General features: G+C 42.5%; 1 protein-coding gene across 2 annotated transcripts in view; it reads left to right on the top strand.

Moving 5' to 3' along the window:
- LOC135841434 (atrial natriuretic peptide receptor 1-like) overlaps positions 1–24706 on the top strand; it is a 131188-nt gene that overhangs the window by 25208 nt on the left and 81274 nt on the right. The window contains exon 3 of one of the 2 annotated variants that reach the window (XM_065358391.1): positions 19831–20597. In XM_065358391.1, coding sequence (XP_065214463.1) covers positions 20060–20597 — 538 coding nt within the window. In that variant the 5' untranslated portion in view covers positions 19831–20059. Of the gene's footprint in view, positions 1–19830; positions 20598–24706 lie in introns of those variants that run through there. The other variant, XM_065358392.1, reaches the window with a different exon arrangement.

Genomic DNA, 24706 nt, shown 5'->3' with positions numbered 1-24706 from the left:
TGACAAAATTTCGTCCTCGAAAATTAGACATTTACTTTTTAGGCACCTACGCCAAAATATCGAAAGATATCATTTCCAAAACTGGTGGAATATTTTAGAAAGCGGCGGTGTCAATTTTCCGCTTCGGTCATTCAATGTTACGCCGCGCTGCACGCTGCCATTTTCAAAAACTCAAAAAAAGTTAAATTCCAAGTTGGGTGCTGTTTTTCTCGATTTTTTAAATTTGCAGACAATAGTGAACAGCAATTTGGCACCGCGGCGCGGCGCGGTGTTCGCAAATATCGCCTCACTGTCAGTTTCAAAAGCGATATCGTTTCGATATTCCGACGTAATACTCGTAATTATTGATGCGCACGCGTGATAAGTATTTGATGAGAAATTATTTTAGTGGTCTTGGACTTTGATGGTGATGGCAATGGCTTAGGTGTACGCGGATTCGCGGAATCTCAAATACGAGTACGGTACGAGTATGGTAGTTAACAACTACCATACCTATCTTTTGGTGTTGGTGTTGGTGTTGATGTAGGTGATAGAACGAAAAAACTCGCCATCTCGAAATCAAGGTCTTGGCTGAATTTAGTCAAAATTTTTCCATTTTTTTCGCGCTCCGCCGTGCCGCGCCGCCATCCCAGTGTAGTACGAGTACAACGAGTACGTAGCTACGTAGACGTACATACATACGAGTACAGGTACATAGTGCATGTAAAGTGTGCATCTGGGTGGATGAATGGCCGTTACTCTTCCGAATTTCGACGGCAGCTTGGCCCATTTGCATCGAGCCGGGAGAGTCGAGTGAGCGACAAAGCGTAAAAAAGTACTCGTACATATACTCGTATGCCACCAACATCCGAAGCTCAACTTTTAATCTGTCACCCGATATTATACTCGTCGTAGGTAATAGATAGCTGGTGGGTGGATGCGGGGTAACGTACTCGTATACGAGTATGGGTAGAACTACGCGTAGACGACAGACGTAGACGTAGTCGTACCCTCTCTGTTGACATACGTATTTTTTGGCGCTCAAAAATATCGCTGGCGTGGCACTCTAGCACTACTCAGCTCGGCACGTACGCCGTACGCGTATCTATCTGCCGATGCCGCGGCCGCGGCCGTCGTCGTTTCTTTATATTTTCTTTATTTTCTTTCTGGCTTTTTTTTCTTTTTCTTTTTCTGTTTCTGTTTCTGTTTCGACGAAAATTTGTTCTTGTTCGCCGCTTCGCACACGCACACATATACGAGTACGAGTACGAGTACGAGTACGAGTAGTCGAGTGCGCAACCCTTCAACTCCACTCGTCGCGCGTCGCGTCGCGTCGCGTCGTGTCTTCGGCTCGTAGTACTCGAAGGCGTTCCATTTTCACCGGAAAAATGCCAACACAAGACACGTAATTCGTCAATGCGACGATCGAATAAAATTTCCAAAAAACCTTATCCATCATTTTATTAAGAAATTACAGTCTGGTTATGCCGCCATCCGCCATCCGGTCGTAAAAATATGTACGATATAAGCGGCATCCGCACACGTTATACGAGTAGATACCTACCATACACATACGAGTATATTGTGTGGTTCAATTTATGTACCTAGTACTACCTACGTACGCGTACGTGCGCTTCGTTCCCTTACACTTACACTTAGCTAATTATTACATCAGCCTAAAATGTATGTACATATGTAGATGGGCAATCGAACATGCCTCACCAAACAGTGCATCGTAATGCACTGCATACGTATTACGTATTACGTATTACGTAGTACGTAGTACGTAGTACGTAGGCTGTGCCTATGTACAAACATTTTACGTAGGTGTCGTACTCGTAATTGTAGGTATCATCTTATACGTGTGACAGTCAAGTGTCCCTCATCGAGTAGAATATGACGGACGTGTGCCAAGCACTGCAAACGATGCATCGCCATTGTACTCGTAGTTGTCGTAAATTGCTCGCTGAAAATATGTAATTACGAGTACCTAAGTATTACTTTCTCGCGAATGCGAATAGCACCTGCGGCGGTCATGCACAGCACACAAGTCGCTGCGACTCGAGACTCGACTCGGCGATGTAGAGCAGCGCCGCGCCACGCCGCGCCGCCGACTGTCGTCATGTACATAACATATACGAGTACGAGTATGACTCATTTGTACTCGCGGCCAAGTTCAACAACTTCAAGTTCGGTACGTTCGGTTCGGTTCGGTTCGATTCGATTCAATTCGATTTCAATTCGTTGGTTGGTCCATGCGTTGGATCATTTTTTATTGCGCTTTCTCCAATTTTGTTCACATATCGTAAACGAGCTCTTGAACGACGCTCAGGCTCAAGCTCATGGAAAGATAAATAAATTCGTTCGCGAACTACTCGTACGAGATTGAACTTGAAGTTTATCGTAGCCTCGACTCGAACGAACGTGTCACTGTGTCAACTGACGTCTGATGACAAGACGACAAGAGCAACAATTGTACGCGTACTCGTACTCGTACTCGTAATATTGTACTGTATGTATTTTACGCCGTTTTGACCACAAGCTCGCTCGCTCGCGTTCGTGTGTATTGCTTATTTTGCTGGTATATGTAACTGGTAGCCGGATGCCTATTGCCTACATACACATAATACGTGTCGTACTCGTATAATAGGTACAACGTTTACGTTCGTAATATGTACATTTACATACCTACGTAGACCTACGTACTCGACACTCGTACACTGCACCGTACAGAGTGCGCAGAAGGTAGTTCTCGCAGTCGTAAGTACTAAGTACTCGTAGTAAGTAAAGTACCACTCTACCCATTTCGGCTGGTCGCGGCCCGGTCGGCGTCATCGTAGGTACGTCGAGTAGATTGTGCGTTGTACGGGCGCGGGCGGGGCGCGCTTCTCAGTTACAATTACGAAAATGCAAAAAGTTTGAAAACAGAGTTGGAAAAAAGAAGGACAAAAAAAAACCGGCGAAGAAAAGACAAAATTGTTAACGGCGGCGTGACGCTGACGTGGGAATGAGATGGTGCGGGCGCGGGCGCGGGTGCGAGTGCGGGGTGGGCGGTGATACGCGACGCCGGTAAAATATTCGCAGTATTTACGCTCGTTTGCGCGCGAATACGGCCGCGGCCTGTTTACGAGTAAATTCGACTCCATTATATAGTTTTATAATGTCGCCGAAACATTTTCTTTGAAATTTAAGTATCAAAGTTTTTATTACCTACTACACGAAACCAGCTTTTAGGCGCTTACCCACGCCGCGCCGCGCCAATCGCCACAACACCCCCTCCCCCTCCCCCCACCACCACCACCACCAATTACACCATTTTTTCGACTCGATGCGATGCGATGCGATGCGACGTTTCACGTGTCAAAAATCAAAATTCTGCAAATTAACGTCGACCACCGAAAAGCGACGTTCGACGCCAAGTGTATTGAAATTGGACGTCGGCGGCCTAGCCTTCGTCGCAATGTGATCCACGATGAAGAATTTAGACGGACGTGAAAAATTTCCGGGAAAAAAGGCAAAAAAGATTTGCGTCGAGCGTGTACCTTCGTCGCCTCCAATTGTCACTTTTTAACCGTTCTCGCTAGCTTTAGGATATGTAAATAGACGTACTCGTAGTTACCTCTAAAAATGACCTACGAATGTAAAATTCTGAAAAATGCAGTAAGTAGGTAAAGATAATATAGAATTGTAGATTTGTTGCGGACGGGACGTCGCGTCGCGTCGCGTCGGTTTTAATTTCATCGACCGCTCGCCTCGTCGCACATCAAAAATAATTCAACTTTGGTAAAGCGGAGGGTGGGAGGCACAAAATTTGTAAAATCACGAAGCTGAGGATTCTGTTTGTGGGGAAATGCTGTTTTTCAATCCAACTTACGAGTAATGACATTTTGAAATACGTAGGTTTTCATTCGCAATTTGAAGTCAATTTGTAATCTAACAAGAAATTGCGCGCTTTGAAGACCTCCGATTTAATACAGGGTATGTAGCTGTAGCTACATATACGCGTATTGTATTTTTTGAAAGTTGTCAATTTTGCATCTAGTCTTTTGGAGCTCATTTTGAATTTTCGGGTCACATTTTCATCGAAAATGAATGTACGTACCTGTACCTACCTATGTACAAATTGTACTTATCCGAAGTTTCGATCGGCAGTAATTATAATTTGTATTTGTACGAGTAGATCAAAAGAGCATTTGAACTCGCCAAGTACGCTACTTAATACGTAATAAGTATGTGTGAACGATAAACGTCATCGTAGTTGATTCGTCGGTTCGGGGAAGCTTTTCTCGGGTCTCGAGGCTGCGGTCTCAAATTTATTTATTTATTTATTTTTTGAAACGCTTCTAACTCGAAATTAACTTTCTCCATTTTCCGTGGTGGCTTTCGTCAAAAGCCACAGTAGAGCCATCGCATTTTGTTTTATTTTGTTTTTTGTTGTTGTTGTTTTTTTTAATCACTACGACGATGCTGGTTGCTGGCGGTCGCGTCAACTAAGGAGATTTAGATAGTATAGTACCTACTCGTAACTTTAAGCACCGTAGGCGAAGGCGAAGGCGAAGACGGTGGCGGAGGCGGAGGCGCGTCGCGTATTTTCATCTTGCGCCATCTCGAACGTGAACGACAACGACCAACAATACGTTTTTAATTGGAAAAATGTAAACGTCGAAAAGGCGTTACGCGAAAAATGCGCTTATGAAAAATTTGTAAGCAGCTAAAATATGTACGGCCACGACGACGACGGCGACGGCGACGGCGACGAAGCTTAATTAGAATTTCATTATTCTTCTTGTTACAAAAGTTATTAAAATGGTCGAGCACACGGGCTGAATATGGTACGCGCGAATTTACGAGTAGCTAACGGCAAATGCTAAGTAGTTTAAATTGAGCCTTTCATATTGTAAATAGCGTTGCGCGGCGCGACCGCGACCGCGGCCGCGGCGTCGTACTTACTCGTCGTCGTATTACGAGAATTTAATGGCGAAGAATTTTTACAATAATTAAACATTCGCTACGCGAAATTGCGATATTAAAAAACCGTCCGCACTGACCGAGTAAAAATGAAAACACGAGTAGGTAGGTAAGGTACCTACTGCTCTTTTCCGTTTCAAGGGACGCGGCGCGGCGCGGCGCAGCGGCGGCCGATTTCTTAGAATTTCTCAAATTTTTGGCATTTCTTCCGTGTTTTTTTAATGGTCGCTATTCCTACTCGTATTCGTTTTATTTAAATTGCGAAAAATTTCCTTTTATTGCCGCGCCGCGCCGCTTTTACTCGTTTCTTACATTTCCTTCGCGGCGCTCTGCTATATGTCTGTTTGCAAGTTTACCGCTTGCGAATGCGAACGCAAACGCGAACGAGCGTATTTGGGCAAAGATGGCGTGTACGCGGTGTACGGTGTACGGTGTATAACGAGTTTACGTTGAATTGAAAATGTTGCAATTACACACGTGCGTGTCCGTGTAGGTACTATAGGTACAGGTAGTTGGCCAAACTGCCACCTCGGCTGAGATACTCGCGTATGCGACTGCGAGTGAGTAATTTGTACAAGTACATACTTTTCGGAAAGCTTGACGAATTATCACGGGCTTAAAGGTATAAAGGTACCCTAGTCTGGATTACTTTACTCGTAGCTACGAGTAGGCCAAGGATTTTCTCAATCCTAAAGCCACAGACGCGACGCGGCGTACAGTACAAATTTTTGTTGTAAATTCGCTTGAAAAGTAAACAAAACGCCAATTTTTGTTCATCTACATATGTTTTACTCGTATATCTTTATCGATTCATGCGGAAAGAGAATGGTGCTCACTGCTCACTGCTCACTCCCTTCATTCGCCAGCCTTGTCAGTTGGGTTGACACAAGTACTCGTATGTGCGAGTAATAATAGGTACGTACTCGTGTGTGTAATTGTACGTAAATCGTATAATTTGCATTCCTTTACTACTGGCATGGCATGGCATGGCATGGCATGGCATGGCATGGCATGGCATGGCACCTGGCACGTTGCTGGTCAGTGTGCGTGGCACTGGCGGCAAATGAGCTGGTAATGCGACAGAAAAATTCGCAATTCACTGTGCCTACCCTACTCGTACTCGTACTTGTGTCTATTAGTCAACGTTTATAGTTGGAAATCAATTGCGCAATTACGCGTACCTAGTACCTCGTATACCTATTACCTACACACATACGCCAGTGCCAGTGCCAGAGTACACTCGAGGTAGCGCTTCGTCTACTCGTGTACGACGAGTATTTTCTAATTTCATGGTTATTAAACTCGATAATGGTTTTTTTCCTCCTCTTTCTTTTTTTTTTTTTTTGGCTCGAATTCCGCACTGTTGGTATTTCAATTTTTATCAACACTCTAATCTATTTTATGGCCGGGTACCGGGTACTGGGTAGAGTAGGTATGTAGTTTTGATGGGTTTTTACGTATTACTCGTATTTGTACGAGTACTCGTATGTACTTACATCATATCGGTTGGTTCGGTACGAATCATTACAACGCCTATAGTGCCTCTGCCTACACGACGATGACGATGCCGATGCCGATGCCGCTGCACAGTGATCCAGATGAAAAAGAGCACGTACTCGCGTAAATTGTACAATTGTACATACTCGTAGCTGTTTCCTGTTTGATACTCGTACTCGTATATCAATACCTAGTGAGTTGGCGAATCAGCCGGGCAAAGTACATACGAGTAGATCTTCTGGTGACTGAATTTTCAGATCGCTATACGAGTATCAACATCGCGCATCGTCATCAGTCATCAGTCATCGCAAATATTATTGGCATTTTCAAATTTCAAATAGGTAGATTTTCGTTCGTATCCGTTAGGTAATTTGATTTCGATGGTATCAATTGTCTATTTTGGAAATTTCTGCTTACGTGCCTCCTCTTTAAGACCCACTGCGATGTTTGAGATTGATTACCAGTAGTCAGTAACCCTACAAAAATGAATTCGATGCCTTTACAGCTGCAGTTTTTGAAAACGTATTTTTTTTTTAATTTTCAATTTTGCAGCTTTTTTGGGGTCCGCTTTTCAGGTGCAAAACTCTCGGTCAGTGTGGCTAGATTTTTCACGCGGAATTTCGCATTTTTGGAACCTTTTTTCCGATATCGTGCGCGTTATTCGCAACTTTTTAGCGTTACTGACGTAACAGAGAGAAATTTAATTTGCTTAGCTATACCTACTTGGTAAAAAAAGATGTGCACCGCGTTCGTATGGCTGTACACCGTACAGTTTACAGTGTAGGTACATGGCGATGGCGATGGCGATGGCGATGGCGAAGGTAGGACACGAGGGGTAGGCTGTTGGTTTATAAACACAACGCAGTACTGAGTAGAGTGTTTAGCTCTTTAAATAAGTACTAATGTATGTACCTACCTATTTAGCTATTTAGCTAGGTAGGTTAGATGCGATGCTACTAGTACACTGGAAGCGAGAAGGTGCGTGTGCGTAGACGTACGAGTACGTAGCATCGATGTAAGTACCTCTACCTATAGCTACCTACTACCTAGTACCTACCTACTGCTTATTTATGTATTTCGGCATTTCGGCATTTCGGCATTTCGGCGTTTCGTCCTATAGAATTCGAATTTTGTTAGAGAAGAAAGAATGCGTGAAAAGCCGGCACGTTTTCAGCGTCTCATACGAGTCGAGCCTAGTACCTACCTACCTACTCCCTACTCGTATATTGAAGAAAATTTCACTCTGGGTGGGCCGCACAGTGCACACTGACGAAATGTACCATTATGCGATATGCGATGAAGACGCGGCTTTTGTATTGGTAATGGAATGTGTTTGGCTAAAAGTCTTTTCTGCCTGCCGAGATACGCGAGTAGTGTCCCTCTCACTCTCACTCTCACTCTCACTCTCATTCGCTTTTCTTTTTTTCCTTTTGATTTTTTTTCTCGTTTCGAGCGTACGCGTAGATACCTTTGCCTACGTGTACCCTGTACTGTGTACTCGTATAATGTACTCGTAAGTCGTATGTACAGGTAAAGTGAGGTAAAGTGTGTGCGAGTTGGCCGCTCCGCTCCGCTACGACGGCGGCGTAATACTTTACCATTTTCAAAACGCCACGCCACGCCACGCCATCGCCATACTCGTACCCACTATACCTAGTATCTAGTCGACGGGGTACGAGTAATTGAATTTTTGAATAATGGAACGATACGATGACGATGACGATAGCTTTTTAAGCACTATCGCTGTCGCGCGTCGCGCCGCTAAACCCGAAAACCAACAGTGTGACGTTGCTCGCAAATTTCGCTCCAGCCTGCAGCGTGCAGCCCCACGACCGCGACCTACGACTCACGAACAAAGCTCTCACAATCTTGTTTAATATACGTGTGCCTACTGCTTACCTACTTACTTAGTATGTCTATGTAATGTACCTACTGTAATATTGTACATTACGAGTATTACATATTTTTTGTAATTACCTTGCTCGATCTCATCTGTCAAACTCGATGGTTTCAATAACAATAAGAAGTGCGAGTAAGTAGCCTATTTTTGTTCGTGTCAGCTAGGGTAACATTTTGGAAAGCTTAACCGGTTCGATGTGATGATACGAGTACGTATGTACATATTGTACATAGACGTACCTAAACCTATCACCTCGTACATCGCAAAAAATATGCGATGAAAGTTTTCAAGCGTGAAAAAGTCTTCACTTTCTATCCGTGATTTTTCCCGTGTCTGGTCGGTCACAGTATCCTACGAGTATAGGCCTACGCCTACACTATACAATGCTGCAATGCTATTGGGGGGGGGGGGGGGGTTGATGGCTCCAGTCACCTCCGCTCACTTGGCTACGCCGCTGTTCGTGAGCGGTTACATAATTGAGAATTTTCAAAAAATTAAAAATTCGCGCTCATTTTGTGTGTGTGTGTTTTTTAGCAATGAGTACCTTGTTGAAAAGAAGTTCTCGGACCATTGGTCAATCGGTCTTCGCTCGTAGATGACGATGTACTTACGTAATTACTGATTGCTAAGGTAGGTTGTATGGAAATTGGCCATTGGGTAGAAAGAGTTGAACGTCAACTGCGAAACGTAGATAGGAAATACGGGCAGGAATCGAGCGACTCGAGGAAAATGCAGCTTAGGTATATAGGTATAGGTAGTAGGTACCTTACTCGTAATGAAACTGAAAGACAGAAAGACAGCCGAGCCTTTTTTATCTGTTGACGTCACGTCACGTCACGTCACGCTGACGAAGGAAAAAGATGGATTATGACGTAACGCTTAAATGCTGACAAGCCGTATTTGCCTGTTTGAAAATGAGTCACGAGTTGACGAGCGCGTAATTATTTTCGCATACCTATTACGCGTGTAGGCTATATCGTCACGCTGTCGCTACCTAGTTCGGTCGAATCCGAGGCGAATAAGTGCCAGTGCGTACTTACGCCTTTTTTCCATACGCTTTGTATTCGCATCGTAATTCAAATTTGGGCAATCGCGTAGTCCATATAGCGCGGATGCGTATGCGTATGCGTATGCGTATCTACTACAAATACGTACTATCACGTTTATCAAACCGATGCTGCGATCCGTAGACGTAGCTACATTATGTACGTAGGTACGAGTATTTGTATCCTGACATTATGGGGCATGAGGCATGGGGCACGGCGTACATTTACGTATATACGTTAACATTAAACATACGTAGGTCGTAGGGGATCATACTCGTACATATCGTGCAGAGCTGACTGCTCAACTCCCCAAGCCCAACCGCTTAGTTGTCGAACTACGTAGTCGTAGTAGTACGAGTACATCTACATACGTGTATACATACACATTGCACGTTACACATTACACAATACACAATACACATGCATGTCAAGAGTATACCTACTCTCAAATACAGGGTGCCCAGAAATATCGAGCACCCCGAAGAAAGTTTTTCATTAAAAATATACGCGTAGGTTGGCAACGTGAACGGTTTAATAGATGCGTAATTGCGTATGATTGGTGGAATGTTATCTCTGCAGTCCAACAGTCCAACAGCCAATCATGCGCTATCATTATTACTCGTACTCGTATCATTCACTGCGACCAACCAAAGTATTTTAGTCGAAAACTTTTTCAGGGGTGCTCGATATTTCTGGGCACCCTGTAGGTGGAAATGTAGATACTCGTAATACGTACGTATGTACTCGTATATTATACCTCTATACCTACAATACCTACATTCGTGTTCTGCAATCTGTACTCGGCTACTCGCGTAGGTAGTACAATGTACGAGGTATATGTATATGTATAGGTATAGAGGTATAGAGGTATAGGTACTCGTAATCTAATGCTACGAGTAGAAAATGTTTCGTTATGCTAATGAAACTGCGATAATAATGGGCCGCGTAATGTCTTTAACACCGAAGCTAGTTAGTTACTCGTCAATACGACATGTCGCAAACACATTCATATTCGACGTTTTGTATAAGTACATTAATGAAGTTGACTTGACAATCAAAGCATCGCGACCGCGACCGCGACCGCGACCGCGACTGCGACACGACGCCACACACAGGTTTGCTCTCGCCAAGACGTTATAAATAGACATAAATTCGTATGCACGAGCAATACGAGCATAGGTAATGGTACGATAATACGAGTATGTAAACTACATAAGATCGAGGTAGCGACATGGGAAACCCAACTACCATACCTACGAGTATATGTAGTACCTAGCTTTAGCTATACATAATATGTACAATGTACATACCTACCGATCTGCGAGCACATAGACACCAGTGTTTGGAGTTACTCCTAACCGTTCTATCCACTCGTACGTACCTTAGTACATAGGTATGTATATACGAGGATACTTTGTCAAAACTTTTACAAACCAGAGCTGAAATCACAACATAGGCACTGGCACTCGTACTTACACCGAAGACATCCGTTACTACGAGTACGATTTTCCCCCATTTCTGCATTTCTGCTTCTTATCTTGTAAAGAAGATATGCTGTAATTTCAATTTTTATCTCGTCAAAATTGTATTTTGTGGGCATTTCGTAGTAAAATTCACAGAAACCCATCGACAATGGCCTTTCTTTGAGCTACGCTACTCGTATACGAGTACGTGTAGTCGTGTATACTGTATACCAACTGGCAAATACAAATATTGAAATCGGTATCGGTAGGTGTAATTGAACCCCTTAATTAAGAAACTACATAACTCCAAAAAACTTTTTTGTAAACAACGCGAAACAACGTGATAAAATGCACGGAGTTATGTTGTTTCATGAAATTTGCGATGTCAAAGCGCGCCATCTGGCGGCCGAAAATGAAGATTTTGTTACCAGTTTTTCATGAAACAACATAACTCTACGCATTTTATCACGTTGATTACACGTTCGTAACATTCGATCAATTGTACAAATAACAGAGAAATCTGAAGAGCGTGTTCTGAAACCACCATAACGAAAATTTCACTTGCAGAAATTGATTTTTCGATTTTTAGCGAATTTTTTGGAAATTAAAATCGACTCGTATTTCCGACGATTTGTGCCTTTTTATAAAAAGAAGAAAAGTATCGGTGCGACGAAAATCAGTCCTGAAACTACATACGTATTACCAAACCCCTAGAAAAAAAACTAGACCATTTTTGGCCCGCAGGCGTGGAAATCAATGCGGGCTGCTAAAAATCGAGTCGCGGCTTTCTTTCAACCTGTTTAATTCCAAACGGGCATCTCGAGTGCCTTTTTTTGTACATAGTACGTATTACAACGTACATCTACATAATATACTACATAGAATAGGTATTATACTCGCAAATTCGAGTATGTCGGCTACTTTTTAAAAAAAAATAATTCAAAAAATCAAAACTTTTCCGTTCGCGTATAAGTACGAGTAATACCTACGTATTTGAAATTAGCGCGAATGGCGTTCCTCGTCCAAAACCAACCTACCGAACCCGAATTTGATAATTATTTCTGTAAGCCATTCTGCAACCTCCAGCGCGGCGCGATTTTTGATCTCTCCAAAATTTTACAACTTCACCATATTAGGTATCGTATCGCTATCGCGGCAATTAACCCGGACGCCTAAAAATCGAGTCGTGACGTCTAGGCAGACAGACACCTCGAGTGCGTTTTTTTTATTACGAGAAGGTAACATATATTTTTCATACATAGGTATGATAGGTAATTATTTTATAAGGCTACGCGTAAGTAAGTAAGTGGAGAATGTTGGTCAAAAAAAACACACTCGAGAGCTCGCGTGGAAATCGGATCAAATGCGGATAAACCCTCGAACGGGTCGTCGTCGTCGTCGTCGTCGTCGTCGTCGCCGTCGCGTCGAGGATAAGCTACAACTCGATTTTTAGCTGCAGCAGCTCAAATGAAAGTAGGCAGATACAAATACGTACCTACTAATGAAATCGAAATTGTGAAATTTGTTTCGAGGAGAGTTGATATGTATCCGCTCTACGAGTATTCCACAAAGAACAAATTGAGCGGCTCTTTTCTCTCTCCGTGGAAACTATGTATTCTATATGAAATTTACCTTTTTGCGTTTTTAGCTTGAAAGTTGAATTTTGAGCAATTGAAATTGTCGGAACCCTCGCTCCAGGCTCCACCCAATCACCGCAAGTGTTTATTTCACGCGAGACCGTCGAATAGAAACTCGCGAAATAGGTACTTAGTACTTACGCGACAAAAAACCAACAACCCTCCTCCTCCCCCCGTCAAAAAAATAAACGTAAAAATATTCGTAGGTAATTGAAAAAAAAAGAGAGAGAGAAGAGAACGGGACTAATGAGAGGACTTTATTTGTTTTGGTTTCGAGTCGTTGATGTGGAGCAGATCGGCGTCTCGCGTCTCGCGTATCGCGTATCGCGTGTTAATGCGTACTCGTATTTACGGCGAACTGGTTATGCAAATCTATTAACATCTCGTACTTGTACATTTCTAACACGGCGCGGCGCGGCGCGACTCGCGTAATACGGGAAAATGCCATTTGAAGCGGTGTACTTACTCGAATTTTTCCGCGTTTGATTACGAACGAGTTACGAATCGGAATCTCTCCTCCACAGTTCACACCCCTCCTTGCTCGGCTGCCCCCTTCATTCTCGACTCGAGGATATTACGTATTTGACGAATTTAGATAAACTCGCCAAGTTGGCATTCGCCAAAGCCTTATACGAGTAGCCTACGTATGTGATGTACCTATGTACGTACTATGTTTCCAATGACTGCAGTCGCCGCGCCGCGCCGGTTAGCGAGTATAGCGAGTAGCGATTAAGGTTTCGGTAAAATTTTACATTCTGCGGCGAATGCGAGTGTTGAAATACAAATACATACTCGTACATATGTATTATCGTAGAAAATATGATTGGAATCCGTCGCGTCGCGTCGCATCGCCATTGGTGGAATGTTACGAGTATCACCTCACATCAGTCTAACGACCAATCGTGCGCTATCATTATTATTCGTATCATTCGCTGTGATCAATCGAAATACATATTATGTATTTTGGCAGAAAACTTTTTTAGGGGTTCACGATATTTCTGCCCACCCTGAACCACTAGTGTACATATCTAGTACCTACGAGTATACTCGTAGTTATGTAGCTACCTAGACCTAGAGGTAGGTACTTTTCATTCGGCATATTATGTAATATGTACTCGTATGTGAACTACGTATATACGGAGCAGCTGTATGCGAGGAAATATGCCAGATACGTTTACTCGTTTACATAATACCTTTACCTTTACCTACATTACGAGTCGAGTATTATGAAACACGCGGTATGGAGCCGTTTTTAAGCGGAATTTTTCGCCATTTTCCGTGTAATAACGTTTGCGGCGCGGCGCGGCGCAGCACGGCGGCATAATACTCGTACTCGTACTCGTACTCTTAATATACCTAGTCGAGCCAATTCCCGTCGTCCGCGCCCGCACCCGCGCCCATGACCGCAGGCGGCTGAAAATTGCTACGTACCTGTTCACTGTTCAGTGTTCAGTGTTGGGCTGTTCGCCTGTTTCACAAACGAATTAAATCGCGAAAGAGTTTCGCCTTCGCCTTCACCCTCGCCCTCGCCCTCGCCCTCGTCTGCGCTGACTGCCGTGTGAAGCCAACTTTTGCGGCTTTTGTGTAATATACCTACTCGTATGTATACACTATACAATACAATGTACTCGACTCGTCGTCGCATTATTTCGAATAGACTAAGTATTGCGTGAATACGCGATTTGCATAACGAACGGTGTGCGACTGCGAGCAAATTCACGCACGTGTAGCGCACTATTTGTACGTAATACGTAATACGTAATACGTAATACGTACTCGTACGTAAACGTATGTAAGTGACATTACGCGTGTCGATGTCGGTGTTCGCTATTCTGCATTATACGAGTACATGCACGTATCTGCCTTTGCGTGAAAAGGGTTCAGGCTGAGGTGGCTAATTTTATATTTTGCGTACTCGCTAGTTGCTTTGCTTTATAATCGTACGTTACGTAGTACGTAGATGTACTCGTATCTCGGTACCTCGCATCTTTTCTTCATCGTGCTTTTCCTCGATGCAAAGTTTCAAGTAAAGAAACTCGTTCGAGTCTATCTGTGAAGATCTATCGGGCGAAAAAAAATATGTCTTTCGACTCGCCTTTTTTCATAAATTCCCCAGTCTTCTCCAAAATGTTATGGCAGACAGTAAACTGCACGAAGCCTTTCCAACGAGTAGGTATAGTAAAGTACACCCTCGTTACATGTTGAAAATTAATTGTGACGCGACCAGCGATACCATACCATAAGTCGGAAAACTTTTTTTTGAGATAATCGCGTTTTCATGGAAAAAGTCAGAAAATATCAAAAAAAATTTTTTTGTCGATTCATATACTATGAAGCCTATACTTTGGAATGGGTGTACCCACCAATCTCAAACACGTCGTTTTAGTGGTGAAAAACCGGTTTTGCAAAAGTGCTTTTCATAAAAAAATGTCAAAAAAAAAAAAAATTATGATGTAAAACCATTAAAAGATGAAGAAAATCAAAAAAAAAAAAAAAAAAAAATACTGTTCACTGGTTTTTAAAAATGTTACAAAAATAACCCAAACTTTCAAAAACGTTTTTCTCAGAATTTTGGTTTTTGAATTTCAAAAAATACGCAACTTTGAAATTTTGCAAATTTGTCAGATTTTAATATTTTGAAAATCTGTTTGCACCATTGAAAAGAGGAAGAAAAACACTACCAGAAACCACAATAAAACGAAAAAAATTTTTGCCGACATATGGTATATGGTATCGCTGGTCGCGTCACAATTACTCGTAATATCCGGTAAATTAACGCTGAAAATGAAAAAGGCTTTGTGGTTGTCGTTCGGCTTGCCCAATTTTTATTTTTTTTTCATCTAGTTTTTGGTTGGTGGGAGGGGAAATGAGGAGTATTTGTGAAAAAGCAAGTCGAAGGACATTGATTTTTGCAAAGTAACGAAACTTTATCGAAGTACTTAGTACATAGTTCAATTCGTGCAATATTGAAGGTGTTACGGGGTATTGGGAAAGTGAGAGTTTGGTCATGTACTCGTACTAGTAGGAATGTGTTGCCGCATTATATGTATAGTGTAGGTAGTAGTGATACTAATGAAAAATGCTACCTTTTTGGCCGCCAACTCCCAAGTCGCAAGTCGAAAAACAAGTTCCTGCCCTTCCTCCTGAGCCAAGGAATTACTCGTATTTCAGATCGACACCGCAACATGGATCAGCCACATCTTCTATAGGATACTAACGATTCGTTTTTGATATTGGTCGAATCGCTGTTTTTGAGTAGTGATTTGGGAGGGATCCGCGATGTGAATCATATTTTTCGTGATTTCACGTATAACCTCGAATCACTCTAACTTGTACAAGGTGTACAACTGTGCACTAATATCGGTTGCCTTTCCATAACCTACATAGTTACTGTAGGTGTAGATACTAGGTAGTAGGTACTCGCAATCGGAATTTAGACAAACACGCCTACGCCGCGCCGCGCCGCCGCATATTTTTTGACGTACGAGTACGTATTTTCCCGAACTTATCGCGTATACGTGTGGAGTCGTGTAGGCCTACCTACGGTTGCGACTGCGAGTAAAGATAGAGCGTGGCAGAATGGCAATGGCAATGGCAATAGTGATGGTAATGGTAATGGTAATGGCAACAGCAACGTTTACGCCGCTGACAGTCGATTTAACAGCATTTTTTAAAACGTCGTCGACTCGTCGTCGAGAGTACTGTAATTCGAAAGTCGTTTTTCTCGTTAATGAAGCGTATTCGACGAAATTAGTGTAGCTAATTAGAAAACGGGCGAAGCGGCTGTCAAACAGTCAACCATCATCGTCAGTTTGGCGTTTTTGAAAATGCTGCCGCGACGTGCCACGCCTGGCACATGGCGCGGCGCGGCGTGGCATGGCACCGTGTTATTAGCGAGCGAATGCTTGCGCGTGATTTATTGGCCGTTAGTTTCACTGCCGACGCCGCCGAGCTGTGCTGACTGCTGGATGCCGGATGCCGGATGCCTGCTCCAGTGTTCCGCACTTGTCGTTTCTGCGCCTCGCCTCGCCGCGCCACGTCGAGTCGACATACCTACTCGCATACGAGTATATTAGATGAGTATAATCTACCTCGTACATTCGAGCATACTGAAAAGCTCAATCTGTACACTTTCAAAGTTTTAAACGTGACTGTGACTCGTTTCATTTTGAAATTGCCTTCTCGACGTATACCTGCTATACCTACTTATGTATATCAGTACCTAGTTGTCTCAAGTACGAGTAGGTACATCGATTTTAAGCGCAGCCCAGCGCGACGCAGCGAATGTGAAAACTTGTCTCGTCCTCGTCCTCGGCCTCGGCCATGGTTTAGGTTTACGGACTATATGGTTGTTTGTCAAAAATACGAGTACGAGTAGGTTACACGAGTAACCATAACCCATAACCCATAACCCATAACCCATAACGAAATACTCGTAGTCTGCGGTCGCCGCGCCGCGCCCGTCTTCCTCTTTGACAATGTGCCACGTGCCACGTGCCACGTGCCCGTTTCTTACAGGTCTACGTACGGCGTACGGCGTACGGCGTACGCGTATGTTGCGGGTGTTGAAATTGAGTCGAAAACCGCATCGTTTGCCTTTGCCTTATTCGCAGACACACCGCCAATACTCGTACGTGCACTTGATGATAAGTTTAGTCATACTCGTACTTTTGACCATACCTAGATCTACCTACATATTTGTAGCATCTGAGTATGTAGCTATGTACATACAAATAGTATTTGGCCTATAGGCCTACCTACTATTCGTAGACGTAGGTACTTGTTGAATCTTATTATACTATTACTGTCGTAAGATACGAGCACGTCGCATTGCGTTGCGTTGCGTTGCGTTGCGTTGCGTTGCGTTGCGTTGCCTTGTGTCACTCGTATGAGAATTGAGAGTAGATCACGCGTGTGGATCATGGATCAAGAGCTGGAGCTGGGAAATAAGTACCTGGCTAAGTGGCTACGTGAGCGGTGTTTAGAGATGGCGCTGACGAGGTGTGCTATGTATGATGGAAACATTAAATTCTCGTACCTACTCGTACTCGTACTCGTACTCGTACTCGTACAACGAATTCGAATACGGAATTTGTGCGATAGCTACGAGTACAATTTTAATTACATATCTGGGTAGGGTAGGGTAGGAAGTACACGCTTACGAGTAGGCCTCTGCCTCTACACTTTGTCGCAACTCGCAATGTAATTTAGCTCAGAATCCCAGGTAAGCTCGGCGAGACGCGCACGTTCCAGTTGTACCTACCGCTGCTGCTACCGCTTCGACGCGGACACGACCGCGATTAAATCGGATGCCGGATGCTGGGCGCCGGGCGCCGGGCGACGAGCGCCGAGCGCCGAGCGCGGCTTACGAGATACTTACCTAAGATGGTAAATTTTCTAAAAATGACGACGAAATTAAATTTTCATTAAAACGGAATTAATACAAATTGTAGACGCCTCGCAAACTGCTGAACGGTAAACGCTGAACGATGAACGATGAACGGTGAACGGTGAACGGTACCGTGCGTGGTATTTAGTTAGTTACTCCCCTCCTCCCTTCTCCGTCCCTATGGTCGGCATCGCAATTCAGTTTTCCGTCTCGAATCCCAACTTGGAGAGCTACGTATTTATATACGAGTATCTACGTTGTACATACACATTACACAATACTTACACATACGAGTATATTTACCTGTTCGGTTCAACATTCTACTACCTACTCGTATAGCAACGTTCATCTATTCACAACGTACTCACTTATACGTACGTAGTACGTACAAAGAGATTCTGGTGTGGTATTGCTGCTGCTGCTGCTGCTGCTAATGCTAATGTTAATGCTATTCGTCAACGAAATCATCCGTATAGTCCGTAGCATCTTTTTCATATTCGTATTCGTATTCGGGTACGAGTATTTTATTTCATTTAACCCAGGTTTCCGTGTTGGGGAAACGACCTGCTTTGAAGAATGGAATAAGATACGAGTACCTTACCTACTACCTACACCTATAGTACGTACCCTGCCCAGTGCCCAGTTTGTTAGATCACAAAAAATTTGAGCTTTCGAAGAAAAATCATTTTGCAAAATGAAAGTCTTGAAAAAGCTCGAATCCTTCATTCCCAACAAAACAAACGAGTAGATATACTCGTACGATAAATTTGAAATTTCTTTCCAAAATACGTATCTACTAATTTAACAACGTGAAAATCATTAACGAAATGTCAGACTGAATTCGCGGATGAATTTTTACTTTTACTGTTCATGTTTATAAAATATGTAGGCACGTAATAGGTATTTGAATCAGTCATTTCGAAAACCCCATAAATCACCATTTAAGGGGTTTTTATGTTTTTCACTGATTCTGATGGTGCTTTGCGAGCTCTATCGGATAAAGTTGGAAGGTAGCTCAAAAGTGCATATTTCAGCGTTTGTCATTTCGAAAACCCCATAACTCCTGCATTTACAGGGTTTTTGAAATCATTTTTTTATAAGACAAACAAAGAACATTAATTTCATGAACATCAACGTAATTCAATTTTTTAATTTATGCCGCGAAATGGATAACATTTTTGTTGCTTCATTATTATATTACATTAATTGAGTCGTAGATTGCAAGTATAACTTCAATAAATGAATGAAAATCCATACTCAATCATTTTGGGTATTGTAGTTACTGGATTTTCTAGGATTACGTGTCACTTTTCAGGTTTTAAAAAAAAGTCATTTCGAAAACCCCATAACTCCACATATTTCACAATGGAATTGCTCGCAGCCTACAAAACTTCAAGTTCTGGTAAAGATACGGAAATATTTGTAATCATAAGACCTATCGATTACTGCACAAGTTTACTGTTATACCATGAAAATAAAGCGCACAAACAGTTTTTTTCATTTCCTGAAAAATTTTAAAAAGGTTCAGAATGGGGTTTTCGAAATGACTGATTCATTTACGCGTATCTTCTCATAGCCTATTCCAACATCTACGAGTACTCGTATTCAAGTTAGTGGTAAAATGGTTCTCGATGTGTCCTGTCTTCGTTAAATCGATAGGACGACGCGACGGTTCGACGTTATACTCGTAGTGATTGTTTACTCGTGTACGTAGTTATGCAGCTGGAGTATATACTCGTATGTACTTACCTAGTTAGTGCCTCTAGCTATGTACTACCTACCAACCTACCTGTACCTACATTTACTCGTATTCGCACTCGTTAGCTTAGAACATAGGGTACCTATTACCTAATTACGTATATTACGAGTATTATACTTACTGAAAATGTTTTTCGCATTTATGCGTATACTCGTATAGTAATATTTCTCGTACGCGTATTTTTGCTTTCAGTATGAAGAATCCTGCACGTGTATCGCAGCAAGCAAACGACGATTCCGCGATGCAGAGGTACGTCAATCGTAACGACAAATTAATCGCCATTTCGTAGAACAAGAAGCGAATAAGAAGACAACGACGGAGTGGAGAAAGAGGAAGAAGAAGAAGAGGAAGAAAGGGAACCGGCGCGTCGAGTTAAGGGTGATGGCTGATGGCGTGAAATTTGCTGGCGACGACGTTGGCGATGGTGGCCATGGCCGGTACCGATACTCGCAGCCGTAACTGGTTCGGCATCTTCGACGTCGGCGTCGGCGGCGTCGGCTGCGGCAGTGATTTCGCGCGAGTGGCGGCGGTGGCGGCGATGCTGTGGTGCGCCAGCAGTATACGCATCCGTTCTATCGTCAAGTGTCGCGATTGTTCCATTTCGAATATTCTAGTATTTTACGGTAATAAGCCGCGTCTGAAAAGCGCGGCTAACGTGTTGTCGTTATTTTTTATATACGCGTTAATCGGCGGTTCGTGCGCCACTGCGGCCGCCGCTGCCGCTGGCGGTGGCGGTTCGCATCGCAAAGTACGTATCACGGTTATTGCTCCTGAAAAAGCTAGTCAAGATGAAGAAACACTCGGCGCCATTTTACCGGCTGTCGATCTGGCCATTAAAGCCGTCGCTAATCCGCTCTCTGGTCGCTTAGCCGGCTACCAAATCGAGCATCGCTACCGTAATTCCAATTGTTCGCCTACCTACGGACCGCTGGCTGCCATCGAATTGCATAACATGTCCGGTAAGTACATACTTTACGTTTAGGTACACTACTATCGATAATATACTCGTACAGTAGGTATAGGTAATAATAAGCGAATAGACATTTTGCGTTAGGTGCGAGTAGGTAATAGGTATACTTACCTACTTTTATGACGAGACAACTCGATACGATACGTTAATATCAATCGGTAATCGGCAGATTCTTGTTTTAAATATACCGGCGTAGAGTTATTAAAAAAACGGCGAGTGTTTTTTTTTTCAAAAAACAACTCGGACGTGCGTTTTTTTTTATCTGTTTTCCCTAAATTTTCCGTCAGTTGCTAGCTGCGAGGAAAAAAATACGCCTAAATAAACGAGTTCGTAAATATAAAAATATCGCTTTATTTAGACAAGCGTTTGGCCACCGATATACGTAAACTTTAAACATCAAAATGCTTTTATACGTTATCTAGTATATGTGTACCTACTACCTACTACCTACTACCTATCGCATCGATTGTTGTTACGTATTCGTATTAAAAATTGGCGAAAAATACGCAAATACGTACATGTACACGTATATTTTGTATTGAAATCATCTCATCCGCACGAGACGGGTATAAATCTGTCTAAAATATAGCTGATATACTCGTATGTACGTAGACGTACACTACTACGCGTATGTATGTAGTATTATGTAGTATAGGCTAACCGTCGAATGTACCTAGTACCTACCTTGATACGCCTATACCGAAGATATCTCATTTTAAGACATTGGCCCGAATAGAGGGTGTACTGTGGGGGTGGGGGGGGAGGTTGGCGTTAGGGCGCATCTAAAAAAAAAAAAATGAGCTCGCATTCTTTTTTTGCGTATTTGAAAACATGGTACATACTACATAGGTTAGACATACTCGTACATATCTCGTGATTTTCACTTTTCCCCTTACCTTTCTCCAAAACTACCTACTTATGTACTAAGTAGAAAAGTCCACGCTGCCACGATTCGGATCAACCGAAAAACGAAAAAGCGATAGTTTTGAATTAATAAAGTACCGTACAGTTTTATTTCCCATTCAGTGTTCCGGAGCTCTGTTACATACTCGTAGTACTCGTACTACATAGTACACAGTACATACTCGTACATGGACATTGGACATACACACTAAACGGGCGAATCGTACAGCATCGGAATGATGTTAATAGAATTGCATAACCAGTTTGCCGTAAATACTCGTACGTAGCTACGTAGTACGTACACCAACGTGAATTCATTCTCTGTCGCACGTCTGACGTCAGTCATCGTTGCACAAAAAATGAAATTGCTTCTCCCAATTTGGATTTCACTCGGACTCTTGACTTTTTTTTTTTACAAGTTCCCTTCGATATGCTGTCCTGATGGTGAGGGGGGGGGAGAACCACGTAATCACATTTTTTTTACGCTACCGCTCGCTCTTTGAAGAGGCTTGTAAGTAGCTGTCTATCTACATGGTATCTAAAGACTGGTTGAAGTCGATGCAAATTTGTTGGCGAGATTCTAAAATAATCACACGACGCGATGGACGATTTAAACATTGTGCCGTGCGTGTTGAGAAGGTCGAAAAAATTGAGAAAAATATGCGCGACAGGTCCGTTTCTTCAGTACGTCATAATTCGGAGATTCTTTTTGTGAAATCTGAGCTTCGGGTGTGGTTTTTTGTTTTTTGTGTGATGGGGCTTATTGAAAAACGCGCTCGCTTCCTACCGCAAAAGTTTCAAATACGAGTAAGTAAAGAAAATTGGACGCGTGCGAGCCAATATTACATATGTAAATACGTACAACTATAGCATATACGTAATATGCCAGTGCAACATGTCCGAGTATACGAGTTGGTACGATCGAGTAAATGTATTCGTGAACGTACGGTACGCGTATCAAGTCGTACACTCTACACTGCACCATATTCAGTGTGCTATAGCTTGTGAAATGGCGAAAATTTGTTGCAAATGTGTAAACGCGAGCGTATTTTTTTTTTCTCTCTCTCTCTCTCTCCCTCCCTCCCTCCCTCCCTCCCTCCCTAAAACTACACAATACTGCTGATAGCTTAGGTATACCTTGACTGTGTACTTTCACTTAGTTATTCACTACCCACGCGAAAGTTGATTTCATTTTATTGCTCGAAAGAAAGAAAAGAATCCCTCTCTCGAGTATTAATTCGCTATTGAAAAGGTTTAAAGGGTTTGTACTCGTACGAACAAAAATTAACTTACCTACTTTTTATTAGGTTGAAAAAAAAAACGACGAGTTTTCTTTTTCGTTGCTGCGAAAATCTCAGTTACAGTAACGAAGTTTTGCAAATCTACACTTCTATTCGTTTACGTACCTTTGCCATTTTAGGGGGCCCGGCCCGGCCCCGACCAGCCCTCGTTTTTTTCTTCTCTCACTTTCGTGCTGCTGCTGCGTCTTCTTCTTCTACTTCTTCTTCTTCTTTCGTTCGTTCTTGTCTTTCTTTTTCTATTTTTTTTTTTTTGCGGTATGCGTGAAACGTTTTCAATTTTCATCAAACGATGAAACTCTGTATGTGTAGCCGATTGCAAAGCTAGAAAAAAAAGTGTAGGTAGTAATGAAAATAAACCGCGAATGAATGAAATTTTCTACGTTTTGTTTGGTCTGGCCGTAAATACCCGTACGAGTATAATACGAGGTAATTTTGGTCTATTCGGCTATCGCTTCGTTGGGATGATTTTCAAGTTGTTTCGTAATTTGTGCGTGCGAATGCGATCATCGCGTTGCGTTGCGTTGCGTTGAGCGGCATCCGCAGGCTCACAGGCACACAGGCTGTGAAGGAGATGACTCGGATGAGAATAAACGGTGTCGATTGAGCGGTAATGCACCTACGAGTAGTCGAGTATGGGTATGTTTGGTTACTCGTTGATGCGCATCTAATCGCCGCCGAATGCATTCGTAAATGCGAATGCTGAATAGTAAAGAAGCAACAGTTGCAGGTGATCCGAGGATGGGAACGGAACGGAACGGATCGTAATGCGTATTGCGTATTGCGTATGTTTGGTCGACCTTGATATGTACTACATACATGTATGTAGGCGTAGGCCTACGAGTAAAACTACCTACTTATACGCATATTCCGCGTTAGTTGATGATGGAGTGTAGGCCTACTCGTATATTTGAAGCGATCAGCCGAACTCGAACCGACACCGACATCGACATCGACATCGACACGACGACGCGACGAGCGGGGTACGACTACTGAAAAGTTGCAAAAATTACAAAAGTGAAAAAAGAAAAGAAAAGAAAAGGGGGAAAAAAGTGAAAATTTTCGCCGACACGATAAGACCGAGCAATGAGGCAATAAGGCAATGAGGCAATGAGGTACCACCGCAGGTGATCAGTATTCCTTGTTAAGTACGAGTATTTGATTAAAACACCGTAGCTTACGAAACTTAACGAGGATTAATTTTAAAAGTTGCCAGAATATTTGGCGGATTAATTTCGCGCCCTATGAACTTATATAATATAAAACAAAATGAAGCGTACCTAACTTTTTTCATAAAATTTCAAAAAGTTTCACCGTTGCGCTAAGTCGCGTCGCTCGTTGCTCTACTCGCCAACACCAACGCTGCCGTTGCAGCCGCAGCCACCGCTGCCGAAAAAGATTTTGTAAAATGTTGCGAAAAAGTAATTCGAACCCGTAGCGATAATACGTATACTACGTAGGTAAGGGTACTATATAATTAAGTAATAAATACCCCAGAATGAAATTTTCTTTGAAAAAAAAACAACAACAAAAAACACTCACGCAAAAAAGCGTGAGATAACCGGCTTTTCAGAATTAAAAAATGTATTAAAAACATATTAATTATATTTATATCAGTATAACAGTTTTATAAAATATAAAAAAAAAAAAAACCGGTAATATCTACATCGTAATCAACTTCGGGTCAGTTATTTATTCACTAGTTTCTCAAGCATTACAATAGCGTAATTAATTTTAAATTTGCATAATATTTCAATTCGTTGAAATAAATTTAAAAAACAAATAAAATCTCAATAAAGCAAATTTGGAGATTTCATATTGTTCTTTTTTTCGAGGGTGTTCATAATTCAATTATGACTGGAAAATTTTAAAATTTCTTGGGTTAATTTTTGATTGT

Source organism: Planococcus citri, chromosome 3 (genome assembly GCF_950023065.1).
Source record: "Planococcus citri chromosome 3, ihPlaCitr1.1, whole genome shotgun sequence".
NCBI lineage: Eukaryota > Metazoa > Arthropoda > Insecta > Hemiptera > Pseudococcidae > Planococcus > Planococcus citri.
The sequence above is the reverse complement of the archived record's forward strand: the minus strand, read 5'-3'. Positions and strand labels throughout refer to the sequence as shown.